The sequence below is a fragment of the Cryptomeria japonica genome, chromosome 7 (assembly GCF_030272615.1).
Source record: "Cryptomeria japonica chromosome 7, Sugi_1.0, whole genome shotgun sequence".
NCBI classification, from domain to species: domain Eukaryota; kingdom Viridiplantae; phylum Streptophyta; class Pinopsida; order Cupressales; family Cupressaceae; genus Cryptomeria; species Cryptomeria japonica.
Window position 1 is genome coordinate 698,761,833 of NC_081411.1, and position 23,507 is coordinate 698,785,339.

The following is a 23,507-nucleotide window of genomic DNA, read 5'->3' on the forward strand; positions in this document are numbered from 1 at the left end:
ACAATAAAAGATAACAGAGTGTATGCATGAAGGAAGACTGTTACAGAGACACATAGAGGTCACCGAGAAGGTTATCAATGAACAGTCGAAGAACAGAGTAAACAGAAGGGTTTACCAAGTTTCATTATGGGTTACCGAGGTATGCTACAAGCTAGGTAATCTTATTCAGGGCACATAGAATCTACTTTAGCATTTCAGATGTAAAGTTGTAGATATTTGTAATGATTTTATTGTAATATTTTGAAGTTGTAAGAGAAACCTTTAACAGGGTAAAAGACTCTAACCAAGTCTATAAATTGTAAATCCTTTAACCAAGTGCTACACTTATATAGTGTTGTAAAAATCCTTTAGTAAGGTAGATCTAACTGATCTTGATACTCCTAACAGGGTAAGCTATCAGAAATAGCTAAATGTAGCTCTAATCGAGCATTCTTTATTATTGCAGTAGTGAAGTTGTGGGTGCCATCCCCACTGCAGTTTTTCTCTCTAACCAAGAGTTTCTGCGTGACCAAAATATACGTGTTATGGAGTGAATCATGTATGATTGTTATTTGTTGATTATAGTTTTACTTTATGTTACTGCACTATTTTGTTTATGCATAATAGTAAGGTTATTATTAGAGAAAATTTTTGGAGTATTGATTCACCCCTCCCCTCTCAGTACATTAGCTTTCTATATTGGGCCTAACAATTGGTATCAGAGCTTGAATCTTGGAAAAAGGTTTAACTACCTAAAGAGAAAGATCTTAGCAATGGAAGGCTACAAACAATCTCGAAGGATTGTGCATCTTCAAGAAGAGCTGGATAATGCAAATCAAGTGATTGCAGACATGCAAAGGCAAATGCAAAAATCTTTGAAAGTAAGGAGAAGATTATTTGATTACTTGCAGGACTCTCAAGAGCTAGTAGAACAAATCGAGACATCATCTGAGAATAGTATATCTGAAGAGACTGAAGAAATGATTGGAATGTTGAAAGAAAAGAACAAAGCATTAGCTGATCAACTAAAAGAAATGAAAAGAGAACATGAACATTTCAGTACACAAATGACTGAAAATCTAGATACATTAAGGATAGCTGAGGATAAAGCAAGAAATCTACAAAGAGAGAAACAACAACTTGAAGCTCTAGTATCTAAAAAGGATGATGAAATCATAAGGTTAACTGGTATTCAAAAAAATATGGCAGATCAACTAGGTTATGTACATCATGAAGCAATTCTGAAGAATGATGAAAATCAATCATTGAAACTTGAAGTATCAAGGTTGACTGGTGAACTTGAAACAGAAAAGAAATCCAAAGAATCATTGGAGAAAAGTTATGAAGCATCAAAGATGTTGGATGAGCAACTGAATACAAGAAGACTCTACAAAGATGGAGGACTCAGTTACAAAGGAAAAGACTCTATCGAGAAAGGAATTCATACTACCGAGAGAGGAGAATCATCAAAACAAGCTAGAAAAAGGAATAACATCAAAAGGAAGAAGCCTATTTGCTACTATTGTGGAAATCAAGGTCATACTACCAACATATGCCAGATCAGAAAAGGTAAGCAACCGAATATCTCTAAGTCCAATGGATATTGTTATAATTGCAATAAATATGGTCACACACCTAATCAATGTAGGACAAAGTCTATTAACAACTATCAGAAGGCAAAATTCAAAGCGTTATGTAAAAACTGCAATAGATATGGACATAGTATCGAGAAGTGCTAGTTTAAGCAAAAGAACTACATGAAGTATCCACACCGAGCAAACACTGGAGGTTATCGAACTCACACAGATCCTTACCGACAATATGCAACAGTACCATGGGATTACAATACAAGGATATGGTGCAAATGTTGTGGAAGATATGGACATATAAGTGCCAACTGTTTAATAAGATTTGGAATGAACAATCAGAGATCATGGAGAAATCCTGGTATGGCATGTTTTCATTGTCACAAAGCTGGACATTTAGCTGGAGATTGCAGAGAGCAACCGAGAAGAGACACTGAAGAGATAAAAGAAAAATTCAAGATGATTTGGAAAAAGAAAGAAATTATGTCTGATGAAGAAAACACCTTACCTACCGAGTTAGGTGCACCTATTTCAAATTATTCAAGAAAAGGTATGAAGGGACTGCATACTTTAAAAGTTGAATAATAACAGTTCCTATTCTATTATGTACAAAATTCAAAATCTGCATAGTTAAGATGCAATTAGTCAGTTTATATACTATACAGGAAACCTGTCAAGTCGGTGTATACAGGAAACCTGTCAAGTCAGTTAATGAAGCTAAGTTGGGTACTCGGTGAAAACAAAAAATGGAGTAAATTGGTAAAAGGTGAACCGAGTGCATTTAATATCTTGACCTAACTTGCACGGAGCTCGATAAGGTATTTTTGAGTACTTAAAAATGTTTTCGCGGTCATTTTCATTAACCCAAGTTTTCGAGAAGCAGAGCAGAGCGAATCAAAGCGATCAAACTTCATTCAGAGTGAATTTTGAGGTATTTACATCAATCTATTCACACTGTTTAGCTAGTTTCCAATCTAGTCAAATTGCTATTGTCTACCGAGTGTAAAGAGTCAGTCACTTGTAAACCCTAAGGATAACTTGTTGAATCTTACCCAAAATCTACCATGGCACCCAAGATCCAAGACCCTGTAGTTGTCCAAAATGTGGAGAAGCCCTCACTGAAATATTCCCTAACTCCTAAAGTTGCCTCAGAACCGGATGATAAAACTGCATTTTCACTTATCCCGGATCAAGTCTTGTTGGTAGAAGATGTCAGATTCTTTACCAAATGCCATTTTGAGGAACTCGGTCATGTAGAGATTAGTGACACATATGATGAACTGTGCACTGATGGCAAACTGGATAGCGAATTCGAGCATATCAAAATCAAGGGATTAACTAAAGCCCTAGTCTATCCCTGTGTGTTCAAACCCCAATGGGTTAAATTTGTATTGAGTAGAGTACATGATGATTTCATATGGCTACAAGAGCAACTGTTCAAGATCACGAAGGAAGTCATTCACCTGATCACCGGATGTCCCATCTACGATCATGCACGTGCACAGAAAATGATATCACAAAAGGAGCTAATCAGTCTAACCAGAGTAGAATCCGATTACCAAGGACTAAAATTGAATAATGTCAATGATGCTGAAATAAAATTTGCAATCAGAGTTATTGGTTACTGTTTCTTCCAATCTGCAAGGGAAAACAGTGTACCATGTGCTGCAATGGACCTGGCCTACAAAATAGTAAAGAAGGGAATGAAAGTAGACTTATGTGAAGTGCTACTAAAGGACTTATTTGAGAACCTGAACACAATAAGAAAGCCAAAGGAGAACAACTCGGAAAACACACTAAAGTTCGGTTCACTACTTGTATGTATGTTTTTCTATTTTGAGAAGTTCTTTCCCTTAGTCAGTAAAGTAGTATGGGAGCTACATCGACCTATCACCCATCAGATCAATGACTACATCAAGAAGTTAGGAGATAACTTTAATGATATCATGGATGATTACTTTAATAAATTCCAAGAGAAAATGCACAACAGGTACAGGATCCCACCACAGCTGGTCGAAAAATACAAGGACAATATATGTTTTGAAGTCGACACTGATTATTGCTATGTAAATGTTGTTGAACCGAGGATTCAATCGTTGCAACCAATGGGTTATGAAATTGATTATGATATCACACAACAACAAATTGATGCCTATCTATCATTGCCAAGGAATGCAACTGAACTAAGGTATGGAACCTATGAAGAGGTGAAGGAGAAAGTAAAAATGAGCATTGTAGTTCCTAAGGCAAAAAGAAAAGCTACAAAGATGATAAAGGCTTTATCTGAGAAATTCGGAGAAGAATCCTCCTCTACACCTATCAAAGGCAATCTTGCCATTACCAAGGAAGAATCAGAAGCATAGGATGTTGCAATAACATTGAGCACAGAGTTGCCAAAGGGAAAAGTTCTAAAAAGAAAGAAACATGACATCACAAAGGCCCTACCGACTCCACCAACAAAGAGACCCAACACCAGAGCACCAGCTGCATCACCGAGCAAGAAACAAAAGACTATTGTCATTCCTAAGGTAACTAAGACTTACAAGAAATCTACTTGGAGACTCATTTTGGCAAAAGAGTCAAGTGATACAGAGTCTGATGATGCAAAAAAATTCCAGGTTGTGAAAAGCAAAAAGATAAACATTCACAGTGTTGAAAACTTTTGTGCCAATCTCAAAGAATACGGTGGATTTGCAGGATTCAGATATGTTAAGTATGAGTCTAGGAATAATGATGAGAAACGACAGATTGAAGAAGCTGTCATATGTACACTTCAGAAGTTTCAGTTAGCACCATTAGAACTAGCAAAGTCACTTCCGAGTGAACTCTACTCACATATTGACAACAGATGGAAATATGCAATGGATTCGAAGAGACAAATAAGAGAAAGAAGTCTAGTCCATCTATTTCCTGACATGTTTGTAGCTGAAATCAAGGAGCATTTGTCCACATACAATTCAAAATTTCTTGTGAAATAGAGAGCCTTAAAATTGATGAATGGGCTATATATTGATGTGGAAAATGAGACTAAAGCCAAGTGGTAGGAGATCTTCAAACAAAAGGATGTCGGTGAAAAATCTCAAATTGAAATTGAAAAATTCAAAAGGTACAACAAAAATATTAAGTTGCATTGTCATCCTTTTAGGTTGCATTTGTCAATCCCATTAATTGCATTGCATAGTGATATGTTTGTTGAAATGAGGTCTCAACCTTCTTACGAAGCCATGTCATCACAATTGAGAAATCAATCATGTCAATCCAATCTCTACATGTCTCAGAACTTGGATCAAACTTATCATGATGATGTAAATGTCCAAATACAAAAACTAGAGGAGAAACTAGCTCAAGAAAAGGAGATATTGGAACAAAGAGTGAAAAACATTGAGAAGAATAGATCACAAAAGTCCAAAATGTTTCAAAAATTTCCAGGTCGAGATCCAAAGATTGAGCCAATTGATGTAAGATCTCTTATCGAATGATCAGACATACCAGCTCTAATAGAGATGATGAAACAATTTCAAGAAAAGAGACAACATCAATTTCAACATTATGTGCCTCCACAACAAGAACAAGAAGGTGTTTAGTATCAATCAGATTTTCAACCATCACAACCAATTGTTCAACAGTTCGAACATTTCCAACAGACACAACCAATGGTCCAATTTCAACAATATATCCAACCAACTATACAATGTCCACAAATAGTTCAACCAATGGTGGAATATCAATGTCACCAACTACAACCAAACATTCAGAAACAAAGGTTGCAACACACACAAACCCAAGTTTCAAACATGTCAGAACAATTGAACCAAGACCAATATCAAAACATGACATCAGACCAGAACCAACTCCTTTCCAAACAAGTTCAAATTCCAGATACAACTATGTCAAAACCTCGAAAGAAAGGTGGCTTTATTGCAAGGATCTTAAGGAAATTACCAAGTGAGTTCTTTGACGAAGATCAAAATAATACACTTATGTCTAGCAATGCCTCATCCCCCCACAAATTGACTCTCCAGTGGCATCTATCCCTACACCTTTAGAAGTTTCCCAAGAACCTTCCATATTGTCCTCATCAAACAATACACACAAGGATGAAATTATCCAAGGGCTATCCATAATTGATTGCCAAGATAATCCAATTCATGATGCACATCCTTGTCATGTTTTAGAAATACAAGACCCAATGCCACCATGCACTTTATTGCCATTACCTATTTTAGAGGACCCCATTCGAAGTCCCTCTTCCTCATGTTCAGGGATTGATTCCTTGCCATAATCCATCACAAATGTTCAAAGTGCATTTCCTTCGTGCCAAAGCATGAATCCCTTGCCAAAATCTCCCATGCATATCCAATGTCCAACCTCATGTCAAGAGGATAATTTAGACAATGAAGAAACATGTCTTGAAATAGATGAAGATCAAGATCCTGAAACCTTATCATCCCATCCAATTGTTGACTAGGACCCCATGTTCCCAGACACTCATGATGATTCCCCTATTCTTATCCATCCTATCCAAAGTCCTATTGACACTCCATTCCCCTAGCAAGATCAAGATATCCCAGTCCATCCAATCCCAAACGATCCCCTTCCATTTCATGAAAAAAATGTCCTTTCAAATCCCATTAACATTCCACTTCCTAAGAAAGATCAAGATATCCTTTCCATCCTTTTTGATGATCCCATTAAAAGTCAAGAGCAAAGAACCTTTAAAGAGGATTCCAATGATCTTCCTCCTTGTCAAGATCAAATTATTCCTTTAAATCCTCCACAAGATCCTTTTGTTCCTCCATCTCCTTGTCTTAATGCTCTATATACACTCCAAGGTCTCATTTCTTTTGATGATCCCATTATTTCTCCCATTTCATCTCTTGAAGAGCCTGTCATTGAACCATGTCCACTATACAATCCTAGTCCCCCTCATGATCCTAATCCCCCTCATGATTCTAACATGTCAGTGCAAGATATTCATGAACCCTCGACATGCATAATGGGTTCTTCCACTTTGGTGCAATCCGATCCACTTCAAGATCTCATTATTTCTCTCATATCATATCCACCTCATAATGGACTCGCATCTTCTTCCCAAAGAAAAGAGTATCCTACAAGTCAAGATATTCATAAAGGAAAAGGAGTAGACCTTCATGAGAAAGAACCCCTCCATATCAAAGAAGATCTTAAGGCTCATGTCTACACAACTCACTCTCAAGACGTTGGTATCCCTCCATCAAAATCAAAACATACACCTTCCCCATCATACCTTCCATCCATCTTAGGTCCTTATATCCCTTCCTCCTCTATGCAAGGTCAACAAAGGCACACATCCGTGAGTAAATTTCATGAATCCAAAAGAAGTCCATTTCATTCATATCCATCCATGCATTCCTTTCCCCCTCCAAGCAATTTGGATGCCAAGTATAAACGTCATAAGTCTAGCAATCCACATGTATTCAAAGATCAACATGTCCAATATAATTGACATGTCAAAACAAAGAAGAAATTGATCTATAAAGAAAAAGAAATATCCAAAAGGCCAAAAACGCCCACTGAGAAAAATCAAGCAAAGTCAAAATATATATGGGTTCATAAATCCCTTGTGCAAGCAATGCACTCCAAGGAACCACAAAAGCATGAAAAATAAAAAACCATGTGGATCCCTAAGCGACTCCCTGAAGCACAAAAGCCTAAAGAAACATCCAACTTGGCATCCAAAGTTGCTATTCCTCCATCCAACCCTCTCAAATTTGTTCCTCCATCACCTTCTTCATCCATTTTGGGCCCTTATGTCCCAAAATCCCAAGCTATTCCTCCATCCAAATCTCACAATCTGAAATCCATTTTTCCTCCATCAATCCACCACCCCTCAAGGTGTGAGCCAATGTAGATCTTGCCAACATTTCCATCCACTGAAGCCCAATTCTTCCAATACCCTATCCATTATCTAGTGCATATTTTTCATCACTCGATCCCTTTGATCCAATCCTTTACATAAATCCTTGCCTTAATTTCATCTCTTTTTCCATGTCCTTATCCTACCAACGTCTTTGAGCATACTTTTAAAGGTCATGGTCCATTTTTTTAAGGCTACTATCCAAAAAAAAAAAAAAAAGACGCTTGAGTCCTTCTTCCATTCCCTATCATGTGTCCATCTTCTATTGAAAAAGTCAAAATACAAAAAAAAATAAAAAAAAAATAAAAAGCTCAAAAATACAAAAAAAAAAAAAAAAAAAAGTGAGAAAAAAAAAAAAAAAATTAAAGCAAAAATAATTCGTCCACTGGTGAAAACCTGGCAAACAAGCGTCATGCGTAATTTATGAACTTCTTGCACACCACACTTGGGGGCAGGTTTTATCCTATCTTATCATTTTGTCCGTCATTGTTCCATTATCCTATCGAACCCCTGTCATTACCCTTCATATCCTATTGTCCCTGATGTCCAGTTTCCTCTTTCCACCTTTGATCTTGACAAGGCTGAGGATCGTCATGAGCATCATGCATCTTGCTTGCAGCTTTTAGTCCATCATAGCTTTTGGTCTTTATCCATTTTCTTATTATAACCTTTCATCCATATTCCCTAGCTTATTGCAACTTTCTGCCACTATCCCGTATCCTATCCCGACCTTCAATCCATGTCCCTTATCCATTCTTGGTCTTTCTTATCCTATCCATATCTTATCACTATCCATACACTCTTTCTATCCCTTGATCTTGATCTGACATAAGGACGTGAAATGCAAAACATGGTTTCAAAAAACCTCTTGACATGTCCCTCATGCCATGCCACTGCTTTACATAGTCATATCCAGTCTCTTATCCCATTGTCTCCATAATAAAAGGCCTTTGTCTTCCCTCTATCCACCATCATTTTAGAAAGCCTATTTATTCACTTGTCATATTCCTTGCCTTGCTAGACATTGGGGGCAAAATCATAAAAAATCAAATAAAGTCCTGAAATAATCCAAAAAAAATAATCAAATAACATCCTGAAATAATAAAAAAAAAAATCAAATAAAGTCTTGAAATAATCCAAAAAAAAATCAAATAAAGTCCTGAAATAATCCAAAAAAATCAAATAAAGTCTTGAAATAATCCAAAAAAAATAAAAAAAAATTCCTGAAATAATCCAAAAAAAAAATCAAATAATGTCCTGAAAAAATCCCTAAAAATCAAATAATGTCCTGAAAAAAATCCCTATTAAGTCAAATAAAGTCCTAAATAAAATGACAAAAAAAAATCTTAAAACATCAAAATCCAAAAACAATTCCTTTGGCATTTTGCATTTTGTCAATAAATGGTCCCCTTTGTGCATAGACAGATCCCTGAGCATACATCCAACAACAATCAATCAAACATTGTGCTTTAATGAAATCACACATTAACAGATGAACTTTTCAATCAAACCAGACATTCAAATTGATCAAAATTGTCATATCAATCAATCAACATCAATATCATTTGTCCTTGTCACTATTATCATGGGTCTTATGCAGGGTGTGGTATACTCAAAACTAGACTGTGTCCTGTCTTAGACGGGGTACCGCATTCCCTGAAACCAGACAACATGATCATTCTTATTTTCCACTTTTGACAATGATGATCAAAATGTTTGTTTGACTTGGTTGAATTTGTACGTCTTATCTTTTTATTGATTTATCTTTGGCTTTGATCATGTTCCTATGTTGCTCGATGATGTCACTGTGTGATTTAGAGTGACCGAGATGGTTCATGGTCCCTTTCCTTTTTTGTTGTGTTTGTTGTTTGTGGAATGTTTGTCACAAACTGGGGCAACTATATCATTGGGTGTCTATGATAAGTACATTCGCTTTGTGAACGCCGCACATACCTCGACCCTTGATGTATGCACCCTAGGATGATTCACTCATTCCTTGTGTGCGATGTGTCTGTCTTTTGCAAAAAGGGTTGCGTTTCAGCTCTGACCTTCAATGCCATGATGCTCTGCATCCACTTTGCTACATTAAATAAAGGTTCTCACCTACTTCTGTGCATTGGTGAAAGCAAGTTTTTCTTCGTCTCTAACTGTCCTCTGTCTAATTTCTTCTTACTAACATTTCTTCCGTCAGTTTGGGCAGTTAGTTCGGTCTAGTTCTCCGATCTCCAAAAACATAAGCTGCGTCCTGCATTCATTGATTAGTACCTTTGCATTATATCAAGTCCATACAAAAACATTTTATCCATTTCATATTATAAATGCATCAAAAACACATATTAATATATTCATACATGTTCCACAATGGTACATAAACAGTGCATAAGACATCCATACATGGAACGTAAACATAAGCCATAACACATTGCATCCCATCATATAGCTGCATATCATATCATATATCAAAACAATATCGGAGTACAAAATTGGATTGTCTGTCCTAAGTATGGCCCGTAGGCTGAGTATATAATGTCAAACTATATATGTCTCTGTCATAAGGAGCATGTGCCTCTGTCACTGGGTGCTCCCTCTGTCCTCCTCATCCCTGCCATGTCTCAAGGATGATGTCCCTCTTACCCCAGGTCCTGGTTGTGGTGGTCTCATAAGTCCACTCACCCCCATGCTGCTCACTGACCTCCGTGAACGTGGCCTGCCCTCTGTCCTCGACCGTGACTGATATGACGCTGCTCTCTGCTCTGGTGGAACTGCACTCTCATATAGTGTCCTCCAATGGTGTATCTCATCTCCGGTCTCTACCAACATCTGTGCCATCTCACGTACACTGGCATCCCTAATCGACCAAATATACTCGGTCACTCTCTGCCCTGCTTGCTGTGCCTGGGCTATTGTTGTATCTCGAGCCGCTGTCAGTCTGGAAATCTCTACTCTGAACTGATCCTGCTCTGTCCTCAAGGTAGCATTCTGTCTCTCTAATGTGGCAATGTAATCACACTGACTTGCTATGGTGGCCCTACATGTCTGCATCTCCTCTATGCTCGTTGTCTCCTGCCCTATGGGTACATCCTACAGTGACTCCTGATCTGCTGGATCTGGCTCATCCTCATCATCCCCTCCGTCCTCGTCATCACCTCCGTCCTCATCATCCCCTCCATCCTCATCATCTCCCTCGTCCTCATCTCTGTCCTCATCATCTCCCTCATCCTCATCTCTATCCTCATCATCTCCCTCCTCCTCTCCAGTGAGTAGGAAGTCCTCCTGTCTCCTAGGTACCGGAATATCAGGATCTGTCAATGGCACAGGCCGTCATCGTGCAAACCATCGCTCATACTCCTCTATTGTCCCGGCGTCCATCACATCTGATCTCCAATCCCACTGTCTCTGTTGTAGCTGTGTGAAGTCAACATATGCTATCTGTGGCTGAATCATCCTCCCCCACTGACTCGTCTCTCTGTGAGATCGAGCAAAGTGTGCAGTCCCTATCAGTACATCCTGTCTCTCTCCAAACTGTCGTCTGACTCTCTCTGGCAAGAACATCTCAATCACTCTCTGGCGATTCACTAGTTGCCCAATCAGGTATCTCTCTTGTCTACAATATGGTAGCTCATCCCCATCGTCCGACCATCCAAGGCAATCAAGATATGGCCTCCATGTGAAATCTCTCAATCTATCTAGCTCATGTCGCCAATACAGTATGTATCCAAATGGACCCTGTCTCAATGTATCCCCATAGCTGTACACATATGGTCGATGTGGTACTACCTGTCTCTCTGCAATCGGTCGACATATGGCTATGTGCTCAAATACCCATACCTGTAACAGTGTGACCCCACAGCTCAAAGTCTGAACCCCATGATATGCTATCTGATGCAACTGAAAATACACCATGGCAAGCATACATGGTCCCCATGCGTATACAGTCCCCTTTGTCGCCATCCACTCTAGCACTCTTCCCCATCCAATAGGGAATCCATGTCCTCGTATGTCCCCTGCTAATAGGCATGCTATAACCACGGCTATCACCACATATCGCTAATCGTACTCTGCTGCCATGGTCTCCCAGTGGATCTCCCTCTCTACGATATCAAGGTCATCTGCGTCACACTCAAATAATCTGCACAATGAATCTCTCCCTGTCGCTGGGTCATATACTATCATCTCTCCATGAATCAGAATGTGGAGGATACGCCACACGTCCTCTAATGTCACCGTCGCCTCTCCAGTCGGCAGATGGAATGAGGAAGTCTCTGAATGCCATCGCTCTGCCAATGCGGTAAGAAGTCTCGTGTTTGCCCTAATCTTGGGCATGAATGTAATATAGTATAATCCCAGTCCTGCTAATGTATCTCTATCCGTGCTCATGAGTCTATGTCACAACATGAAGTAGTCGGGTCTGTTCTCCCATGTAATCAATGGATACTGTCGACTCTGCATCACAATTGGGGCACACTTTGTTAGTTTTTGGGTTTTCTCCTAAGGGTTGCATTTCCTTGTTTCATGCACAAATCAGGGTGTTTCTTATCTATTTTGACCTATTCTACCCTTATCCCTCTTTTCGAGATCATCCGCACGCTGTTTTCGATCAAATTGGGGTCCTAAGTGCACAACTGCGCCTGTGTACCATGTCCTGCACTTGTGCAGCATCAAGCTGCACCTGTGTACCCTACATAGGCGCAGAATATCCTCACACAAGCACAGAATGCGCCCACACAGGTGCAAAACTCTATTTTTCCTTCCTCTGTGGGCCCCACAATGTCCCACAATCAAGTAAAATTCATGAAATTGACAATATGGGTTTTTGAGATACATACCGCTGCTCCCGCATTGTCCGGTCATCTGTAGGTGCATACACGTTCCCCAAGATGATCTGCCATTGGAATGTTCGCCATCTCTATGCAAGGGTCCTTTTCCAGAGCAACAAATCCTCCACTTTGGCTACTGCAAATGAGCTCTTTTCCTTCTCCTTGTGTCATTTATAGCTCTTTGTCAGTACCTCGATGGACGTGCATCCTCTCCATCTTATGCTGGTCACGGTCTTTAGCACCTTCCACTGCTTGTCATTTGTGTATTCGACCTCTGATCTTTCATCTGTTCGATCCTATCATTTTCTATTATTCTTATCGACAAATTGGCCTCTTTTCTAGATGTTTCCGACCAATTCCTCGAGGGGGCATGCATATGTCATTGTTATTGTCTGGGGCATTTTCATTATTGTTCTTTGAAACAATGCTTAGAATCGCATTGTCTCAAAGAGAGGCAAAATGTAGACATCTGAAAATGGTCAACGCTTGCGGAGTCATACTTTAACATTTGCGCATTGCCTTATTTTAGGGTTCTTGTGTTGCATTAACATTTCTTCTATGTTGCGCACTTGGTCTTTATCATTTGCAAGCATCGAGTCCTTCTTCTGCATTCCTCATTTTTCTCACTTTCAAATTAGGTCTTGTCGATAGCAATCTTCAGTCATGATTTTGGTCGATCCTTGTCCTCTTGTCAATCTGCCAATCATCTTTAGCTTGTTAGTAATCATTTGCGATTATCAACTTGTCAATCTCGTCATTTTGCGATCGATTTGTCATCAATCGTTGTCCTTTTCAATCATGTCAATTTGGATCAATTAGTCATTGTTCCTCATCAATTGGCGCCTATCAATTTGGTTTCTTTATCAATCTTGGTCAATTTGTCAACCAATCTCAATCATTTATCAGCATTGGTCCTTTGTCAATCAAAATCATGATCGAATCGACATTAATTTCTTGTTGTCTTGACCTAATTCCTTGTCCTCTTATTTCTAGGATTTTATGATTTATTCATTTAATCTTGATTGTCATTTTTCCTCTAGGTTAAATAATTTATTTATTTATCCTAAGTCTTCTTGTCACAATGAAATATTTATTTAATTGGCTAATTAATTCCCCCTCTTTTTGTGAATTAATTAATGAATGAAAAATTATTAATTAATTCACCTAATTTCTATTTCATCTTTTTCCTCAATTTTACTAATTTCTCCTAATTCCTAATTTTCTATTTCTCCTATTTTCTTCAATTTTTCTAATATTTCGCCTAATTTCATGGGAATGGCATTTCAATTTTGTTAATTTTGTCATAATTTGTCATATTTGTCATTCTTGATTTGAAATTTCCTTTCAAATCTCTTCATGCTAATCTTGTCATCTCTCCAATTTGTCTATAAATTGGATGATTTTCTTCAGTCAAAGGATCAATCTAATCACATTTTCAAGAGAATCAATCACGCTTCTAGTATCCTTACGCTATCATCTCATCTTGTCAATCTTGCTTTCATACTATGCTTGTGCACTTGTAGGTGAGATCCACAAACACACTAATTTGAAGGAGAAAGAAGGACAATGGAGAATTATGGAGGAGATATTCGTGTTTGTAATGGTTTGCATTTGGTTTGATTATCTTGTCTTCATATCTCTATTGAGTGTAATTAGGATTTCTTATCATTGCAATCTAGTTTTTGTGATTGAGCTAGTTTAATGTTTATATTGCTTTGATGATTTCCAAATTCTTGATCTACATTTTCTATGTAGACATCTAAAAAAGGTCAACGCTTGCGGAGTCACACTTTAACATTTGCGCATTGCCTTATTTTAGAGTTTTTGCATCGCATTAACATTTCTTCTATGTCACACACTTGGTCTTTATCATTTGCGAGCATCGAGTCCTTCTACATTCCTCATTTTTCTCACTTTCGAATTTGGTCTTGTCGATAACAATCTCCAGTCATGATTTTGGTCGATCCTCGTCCTTGTCAATCTTGTCATTTTGTGATCGATTCGTCATCGATCCTTGTCCTTGTCAATCTTGTCATTTTGCGATTGATTCGTCATCGATCCTTGTCCTTGTCAATCTTGTCATCTTGCGATCTCGATTCGTCATCGATCCTCGTCCTTGTCAATCTTGTCATTTTGCGATCGATTCGTCATCGATCCTTGTCCTCTTGTCAATCTCGTCAATTTTGCGATCGATTTGTCATTGATCATTGTCCTTTTTCAATCATGTCAATTTGGATCAATTAGTCATTGTTCCTCGTCAATTGGTGACTATCCATTTGATCTCCTTGTCAATCTTGGTCAATTTGTCAACCAATCTCAATCGTTTATTAGCATTGGTCCTTTGTCAATCAAAATCATGATCAAATCGACATTAATTTCTTGTTGTCTTGACCTAATTCCTTGTCCTCTTATTTCTAGGATTTTATGATTTATTCATTTAATCTTGATTGTCATTTTCCCTCTAGGTTAAATAATTTTATTTATCCTAAGTCTTCTTGTCACAATTAAATATTTATTTAATTGGCTAATTAATTCCCCCTCTTTTTGTGAATTAATTAATGAATGAAAAATTATTAATTAATTCACCTAATTTTCTAATTTCATCAATTTCTAGTTTCCTAATTTCCAATTTCTATTTCCTCATTTCTAATTTTCCTAATTCCTAATTTCCACCTAATCAATTCCTCTCTAGTCTCTACCTATTTTTGTGCTTCGGTGGAAGCATGAATTTCTCATGCATCATACTATTGGCATAGCAAGATGTCATAGGCTTTTAGTCCTCTAACCTTTGCATTGGCAATATGTCATAATTCATGACATAGAAGGTGTCATAACCTTCTTCCTTCAACTCAATTTTGCCATTTTTGAAATCAATTGCCTCTAATATCAATTTCATGCTAATCTTGTCCTCTCTCCAATTTGTCTATAAATTGGATGATTTTCTTCAATGAAAGGAGGAATCTAATCACATTTTCAGGAGAAAAAATCACGCTTCTAGTATCCTTGTTATTTAATGTCCCTTTAAACTATCAAAACAAATGCTAGTTGTGATTAAATAGACAACTAGAGTCCTAGGGTAAGATGAACCTTAGGTAGACAAGACTTACTATCGAGGTAAAGATGCTAACATGGCATCACAAATAGTCTATCTCTCATCATTGGATGACATAATCCACTTCACTTTGTACCTCGAGTACTTGCAACCAATCATCAATCTCACACAGCTCCACAAATTCATCAGTTCGGGTTAGCCATAAAATATAATATCAAAACATTAAATTAACAAAATCATGATAATATGAATAACATTCATTAGTAATAATGTCAAAAGTTCATAACCATCACATGTACACACGTAAATTCACTTAACATACTTAATCATGAAATTCATTCATAGTCCAAATTACCAAAAGGTTGGGGGTCAAGCAAGAAATTAATTAGGTTTCTAGGGGATATGACACTTTGGTTTTCTTTCCACTTCCATTTCTCAAAAGAGGAATTGATCTCTCATTAATGGAGCCTAGCTTGTGAAATTAGTATCTTGAGAAGCTGTTATTTGATGATTAACCCAACAAAAAGAAATTAGCACCATACAACATGATTTATGTATAGCATCAAGATCCAATATAGGGAAAATACACATTAACTTTGGTGCAAGGAAAAATCAATATGATCCAAAGATAAACCAACTAGACAAGACTACACCTCTGCTCATGTTACAGGTAATCCAAGCTTCAAAATATCCATAATCAATTCCTGTGCAATAGAAATTCTACACAATGGACTGAAATTCAGTTTAAAATGATCCATTTAAAGAAACTGTTCACTCCTTTCGGAATGAAAAGGCAATGACTCTTTTGACGCAAACATCAAATACATTCTTCCAGTAGTAATGACTCTTTTAACACAATCATCGAATACATTCTTCTAGCAGTAATGATTCTTTTGACACAATCATCAAATAAATTCTTCCGGCAGTTTTTATTTTACTGCTCGCACATGAGCCGCCCTTTTCAAGGCAAATGCTGAAGAATGTCGATTTCCTTGTTGTAAAGGAAAAAGAATTTGGTTTGGTTACCTCTAGATTAAGCAGCTTTCAGGTTCCTATGTCATAAACGAAGGCTCTGGCCCATGACTGACAAACCAATAAATCAGCAGATATTCAATCCATGGAACTTGTGACAAAGCCCAAAGGTTAATCACATGAAAGACTCCATCTAACTACCAAAACTAACAAGGATGACAATATCTGAATTAAGCCTCAAAGATTATTTTAGGAGAAATACTTAATAACATGTTGGCCAATAAGCCCCGTCTAACCCAAGCACTGAAGAGGATGCCATTTACATTGTTGCCAAAATACGTCAATTAAGGTTGGAAAGCTCAAGATTAAACAGCTTCGCAGGCTCCCATGTAAGAAGTTTTCGGCTCTAATCCACGACACAATTCAACAAATCAGCAGATGATCCAAAAAACTTGTGGCAAAAGTTAAACTGGTGGAAAACGAAAAAAATGGCAACCAGTGACACCAATATCTGAATTTAAGGCTCAAGAAATGATTGAAGAAGAAATACTGAAGATTACATCGCACCAATCCAGAACCACCATCTCAAGGAACCATCAGTCAGGAAAGGAAACATGACATCTCCAGAATGCTGAAAAATGCATAAGCTAAAAAATAAGACAAGTAGCCAATAACAAAGTACTGCAGAATAATCAAAATGAGTGCACAAGTAATGTGTAATCCAGCATGTCATCTCAGCATGATAAAAACATTTCAAATATAATCAATACAGGGACACAAGTTCAATGCCAAAATCAGACAGTGTATACCAAAATTGATCGTATAAACTTGCAAAACATAAATTATAAGCCCATAAACCATAGCTTTCAACAGTTTAAAAGCTAAATATCATCAATTCAAAACAAATTGCCTATTTACAATAAATGTATGGTGAAAACAGAAAGAAATGTATGAGTGGGTCTCATCTATTAATTTAAAAGTAAAGCAAACCCAATTAGCAATATTTATTATTCAAAAAAAGGATACATAGAACACAAATGTATTCACAAGACATTGCAAACCCAATTAGCAATATTTTTATTCAAAAAAAGGATACATAGAACACAAATGTATTCACAAGACATTGCAAACCCAATTAGCAATATTTTTATTCAAAAAAAGGATACATAGAACACAAATGTATTCACAAGACATTTGAGATTGGAGATCACAAACATGGAAAAAGACTGTTTTATTAAAAGGAATGCAGATAATTACAAAATAAAACCTCAATCTTATTGGCACCAATGGGTACTTCAAATGGCCTAAGTTCATTCAAATTTCTAGTCGATGAATAACCTCCAGATCGCAGCCTAACATACAATCTTTTTACAAAAGAAACTTTCGGCGATCTGGAAAAAATTCTCGTATTCTCAGCAAGGTATTTGTGACGTGAACCATTCCATTACATGGAGAGGAGCTTTGATCAACTCCAAGGCAAATTCAACCAGAAGTGTGACGCAGATGCAACATGGGCATATGCAGCTCAATAAAATCCTGCAAAAGGACAAAACCCCATCAAATTTCCACCCAATAACGATGAAAAATGAATGAAAAAGAGTGACAGAAATTCCAATCCCTTCAGTTAAAAAGCTTTGACCGTGTCAAATCAAACCCATCAATTCGCTATTCTTCTAAACAGATAAACTTTAAGGGATAGTAAAATTTCACAAAGATAAACTAATTAGTAAATTTCTCCATTTAATAAAACAAATTGTTCAAATTATTATTGGTTAATATCTTAGGGAATACCGAATATTAAAGTTTCTTATACAAGTAAGCTTTGTAAGTCTGTTGGATTGTTGTCTAATTCTAAATACAGGCAGCTCTAACCTAGGCGCAGAACCCAAAGGATATCCATGAACCTTAGCAGTTTCTAAGTTATTGGATTCCAATTAATCTTCGATATTATAGCTCGGTGGCTGGCTTTTCAGCATAAAGAATCTCAACTATTACATCAATTCTTATGTTTTAGATTGTGGTGCAAGCAGATGAGATAAAATGGAGGGAACCTTAATTTACAAATCATTCAGAATCTGCCGACATTCACAATTTGTTGGGCTGTGGTCTAAAGCCTAAATACAGAGCAGCTATTGATTCTTATTTTGGTTAGGTTGTGGTGCAAGGATATGGAATACAATGGAGGGCGGCCCATGTTTAGAATCTAAAGAATGTCCTCACAATCTGTTGAGCTGTAATCTAAGTCTAAAAACAGAGCAGCTATCACACTGATGATCCAGGTGAAGAATCTAAAGAATGTCCTCACATGTAATGAATTCTCTAAATTAAAGAGGAATGGTGGATGTACCGGAGGTATTAGGTTTGATTAATCTTTGATCACATGGCAAGGTGGTCAGGAATCTCTGCTATGGCTTTGATTATAATGTTGGTTAGATTTTGAGACAAGGATTGAGGGATAGGCTGGAATCTTGCCCATGTTTCCAAATCTTTAAAAATCTTATTATGTTGGTAATCTTTATATCAATTCTTATGTTGGTTAGGTTGCAACGCAAGGAGATGGGATAAAATGGAGGGGACCCTTATTTACAAATCATTCAAAATATGCTTACATTCACAATTTGTTGGGCTGTAGCCTAAGCCTAAATACAGAGGAGCTATTGATTCTTATGTTGGTTAGGTTGTAGTACAAGGATAAGGGATACAATGGAGGGTGACCCATGTTTACAGATCATTCAGAATATGCCTCCATTTGTAATCTGTGGGCTGCAGTCGAAGTCTAAAAACAGAGCAGCTAATACTGATGATCTAGGTGAAGAACCCAAAGAATGTCCTCACATGTTATGAATTCTCTGAATTAAAGTGGGCATGGTGGATGTATCAAAGGAATTGGGTTTTGATTAGTCTTTGATCACATGGCAAGGTGGCCAGGAATCTCTGCTATGGCAGAGACTATAAGGTTGGGTAGATTTTGAGGCAAGTAAGGGATACGCTGGAGTCTGGCCCATGTTACCAAATCTTTAAAAATCGTACTGAGTTGGTGAATCTTTATATCAATTCTTAAGTTGAGATGGGATAAACTGGAGTGGACCATTATTTACAAATCATTTAGAATCTGCTTACACTCACAATTTGTTGGGCTATAGTCCAGCCTAAATACAGAGCAGCTATTGATTCTTATGTTGGTTAGGTTGTGGTACAAGGATATGGGATACAACAGAGGGCGAACCATGTTTATAAATCTTTTAGAATGTGCCTACATTCATAATCTGTTGAGTTGCAGTCTAAGTCTAAATACAGAGCAGCTATCACACTGATGATCCAGGTGAAGAACCCAAAGCATGTCCTCACATGTTGTGAATTGTCTGAATTAAGTGGCATGGTGGATGTACCAGAGGAATTAGGTTTTGATTAAACTTCGATCTCATGTCAAGGTGGCCAGGAATCTCTGCTATGACATTGATTATAACGTTGGCTAGATTTTGAGGAAGGATTAAGGGATAGGCTAGAGTCTGTCCCATGTTTCCAAATCTTTAAAAATCTTACTTGATAAATCTGTTGGGTTGTGGTCTAACTCTAAATACAGAGCACGTACTACACCTGTGACCCAGGTGCAGAATCTGATGAATGTCCTCCACTTGGGTAGTACCTAATGTGGCTTGATGTATGTGGCAGGGGATTTGAATTCAATTAAAATTTCATCCTGTAGCAAGATAGCCGGCTTCTGAGCGAAAAAAAGAATCCCTACAATGACAACTATTGGAATGTTGGCGGGTCGTGGTCCAGAGACTCTGGAATATACTGGACTTTGCCCCATGTATACGCAGCTAAAATAGTCTGCCTCAATTCACAAATCATTCAGACTCTGCCTAAGCTCACAATCCTTCAGGTTGTCTATATTGCAATCTAGCGATTATGGATTACAATGGGGAAACCCATTATTGTAAAGTTGAAGAATATATTCCAACCTGGCCCACAACATATCCAGGCTGTCCATAATCTCATCCAAAATGAAACTGGACATTCAACTATTCGAAAGAATTTAATTTTTCCTCCTATGATAATTAGACAGTCGAAATGAAACAAATACTATCCAGATTTCCCCTTGACTGGCATGGTAAACATAACAAATCAATCAATCTAGCAACTAAAATTACCGAACAAAGCAAGACAAGCAGTCAATTCAACACATCAACAAACTATCAACCTCAAAACACGAGAAATCAAAGCAAAATCAAGGATTTAAAATAAAAAATTGCTTACCCCACAATCCAAACTAGAATACCCACAAGAGAAACAACGAAGGCCAAAAGGGCAAAGGGAAGCCCCAATAGAAACCCCAAAGGCCTGCACCCACCATTGTCACTCATCTTTCCACTGCCTCTTCAATTTATTTCACTGCCGGTAGATCAAAAAACCAACTGTCTAGATCTCCCTACCTCGTCGACACACTGTTCTTTGATGGCTAACTAAATAAGCCTCATCCTGGGGACAATGAAATACGTGTAGGTTGGCTTTGGATAAAACAAAATGAATTAAAAAATACCATCTTATCATACCATCAAAGACTTTCTGCAGGCACGACCTATAAATAGTGTACCATACGGTCCCACACTTTTTGCCTGTCGACTAGCAGATACGGATACACACCACCTGAAAGCGTGGAATAAAGTGCAAGAAAAAGAAACATCCATCTTTAAAACAATTTGTCAGCTGCTTTTATAGTTCTACCTAGCTTTCAATTCCCACCCGCAAAGTCCAAATTTGATGGCCGTAAAACTGTACTTAAGTAATTTAGGTGTAGAATACAATTTAATTTTGTTTTGGATGTCAAAATTTATATAAAGATCATTCTGATATATAAAATTTGTATATGATTTTTCAACTTTGAAAGAATAACAATCCAAAAACTTTGCTTGTCAGGCAGGGTCAACCGTCAAATTTAGACTTAGGGCCATGAGTTATATTTCTAGCAGACGGCTCTAAATTTCACAATTCATTTTGTGGGTATTGGTCAACGGTACACCTAGTTTTCTCCTTTGGCTGGCTTGACTTAGAATTTTTATTTTTAAAAACTTGTGCAAATAAAAGGTGATTGAAGAACGTTACTCGCTTATTATTTAATAGTAAAGCTTATAGTTCTCAATTTATCTCAGGAACCACTTTAATAATAAATTTAGTTTAGTGAAATTCACTTTTATCTGATGAAATTCACAAAGAAGTGTATGCTTTTTAGAGAGTAATTAAGTTATCTAATCAACCAATTAAATTCAATTTTTCATATTAAGAAAAAGTGTAACTTTTAAAAAACTATATCATTATTATTTACATTAAAAAAATTTAACTACTTTTTTTCATATATTATTCTCTTCAACTTTTTATCTATGAAGCTTATTTTCTCTCTTCAACTTTTTATCTATGAAGATATCATACCCATGAATGCCCGTAACTCAGCAACTATTTAAAAAAGTGATAGGCAGGTTAAATAATACCAAAATGATGCAAAAGGATCTTGGCGGAGACTCAAAATAATCTATAAATCCTTCAATATTTCTACTGTTCTCATTGGCACTTCTGAACTTAATATAATTTTGGTCAATTTGTGCTAAAAAAACATAGGGTAAATTGGGGCAGAACAGAGGCAGCCTATAACCTCTCATCTTAAGTTTTCCCAACAAGAAGAAATTGCTGAAATTCTTCCAGAAACTAACGGCGACTTTCAATTCCATCAAAACAACCTAGATTTCAAATTCTCTGCTAACATTTTATCTGCTGAAAATGGTAAAAGGAGCATAATTTTTCCTCTTTCTGGCATACAAAATATGATATATCAATCAACTCAGAAACACTATAATTGATTTCACAGCTTGGACAAACCATCAGCCTAGAACAAATAAATGAAAACATAAAATTGCTTACCCCACAATCCAGACAAAAACACCGACGATAGAAACGAGGAAGGCCAAGAGGGCAAAGGGAAGTCCGAGCAGAAAACCCAAGGGCCTGCACTCGCAGTCACACTCACACATCTTGCCAATACCCACTTCAATTCACTTCACCAGCAACAAAAATTTAAACTGAAATTTGACAGAACTGACTGATTTGCGTGGCTATTGATTATTTTCCTGGCTGTTCGTCTTCCTTCTCTCTGGTCAAGAAGAGAAGATAGACGATAGAAAATGATGTTTAATAAATAAAACTGACTTGAGTATAAAATAAATCTGTTATGAGTTGTCGTTGAAGAAGGAATGTATAATTAAAATGAGGCGTATTGAAGAGGTATACATAAGGGCAAAGGCACCGTTAAAAACGTGATGTCCGAAGTGACCTAAGAAGCGTGGCGTATTGTTTTTTTGTGCGTAAAACACGGAATGGCATGATTACACGGAAAGGAAAATACTAAAAAACTAACGACTGACGCGGATTAGGTGTCCTGTCTATTGACTACCATATAAAGAGACACCTGTTTTATATGTCTAAAACACATTCTATTGAAAAGAACAAAATAATATTGAAAAGAACAAAATAATAATAACTAGCAGGTCGAAAGATATCATATTTATTTATTATTTTATTTTAAAAAATTATTATATTATTATATTATAATTAATATTAATTTATTATTATATTTTGATATTGTAATCAATATTATATTACTATTAAGATATTATTATATTTTAATATATTTATATTTCTATTAAACTCTTCACCAAACAAAAATATCTATTAAAACTAATTATTATTATTATATTATCATATCTTTATGATATTATTATAATATTATTTTGAGGAAGTTAACTATTAGTATGATGGAGATAAATAGAACTGATTAATAGTTAAACTTAGGGTGAGTGGTAGTTGAGAGGAGAAAATAAATAAAACATTTGTTTTGGTTTTTCATGCAATTTATTTTAATTTAGATTAAGATATTTTTATATTTTTTATATTTTTATATTTTTATATTTCTATTAAGCTCTTCACCAAAGCAAAAAAATCTATTAAGATTAATTATTATTATTATATTATCATATCTTTATATTATTATTATAATATTATTTTGACGAAGTTAACTATTAGTATGATGGAGATAAATAGAATTGATTAATAGTTAAACTCAGAGTGAGTGGTAGTTGAGAGGAGAAAATAAATAAATATTTTTGTGGTTTTTCATGCATTTATTTTAATTTAGATTATTTAAAGTTATTTAA

General features: G+C 36.6%; 1 protein-coding gene across 2 annotated transcripts; it reads right to left on the reverse strand.

Annotated features, from left to right (window-relative positions):
* Positions 1 to 17,518: 17,518 nt before the first annotated feature.
* LOC131033071 (signaling peptide TAXIMIN 1) lies at positions 17,519 to 22,568 on the reverse strand. 2 transcript variants are annotated; one of them, XM_057964199.2, is made up of 3 exons: positions 22,219 to 22,568; positions 20,563 to 20,784; positions 17,519 to 17,838 (listed from the first exon to the last, which is right to left on the reverse strand). In XM_057964199.2, the coding sequence occupies exons 2-3, from the start codon at positions 20,667 to 20,669 to the stop codon at positions 17,715 to 17,717; spliced, it is 231 nt and encodes a 76-aa protein (XP_057820182.1). In that variant the 5' UTR covers positions 20,670 to 20,784; positions 22,219 to 22,568; the 3' UTR covers positions 17,519 to 17,714. The 2 variants fall into 2 exon arrangements, with proteins under 2 accessions (XP_057820182.1, XP_057820181.1); XM_057964198.2 differs by lacking the exon at positions 20,563 to 20,784 and having other exon boundaries at positions 22,219 to 22,561.
* Positions 22,569 to 23,507: the final 939 nt, after the last annotated feature.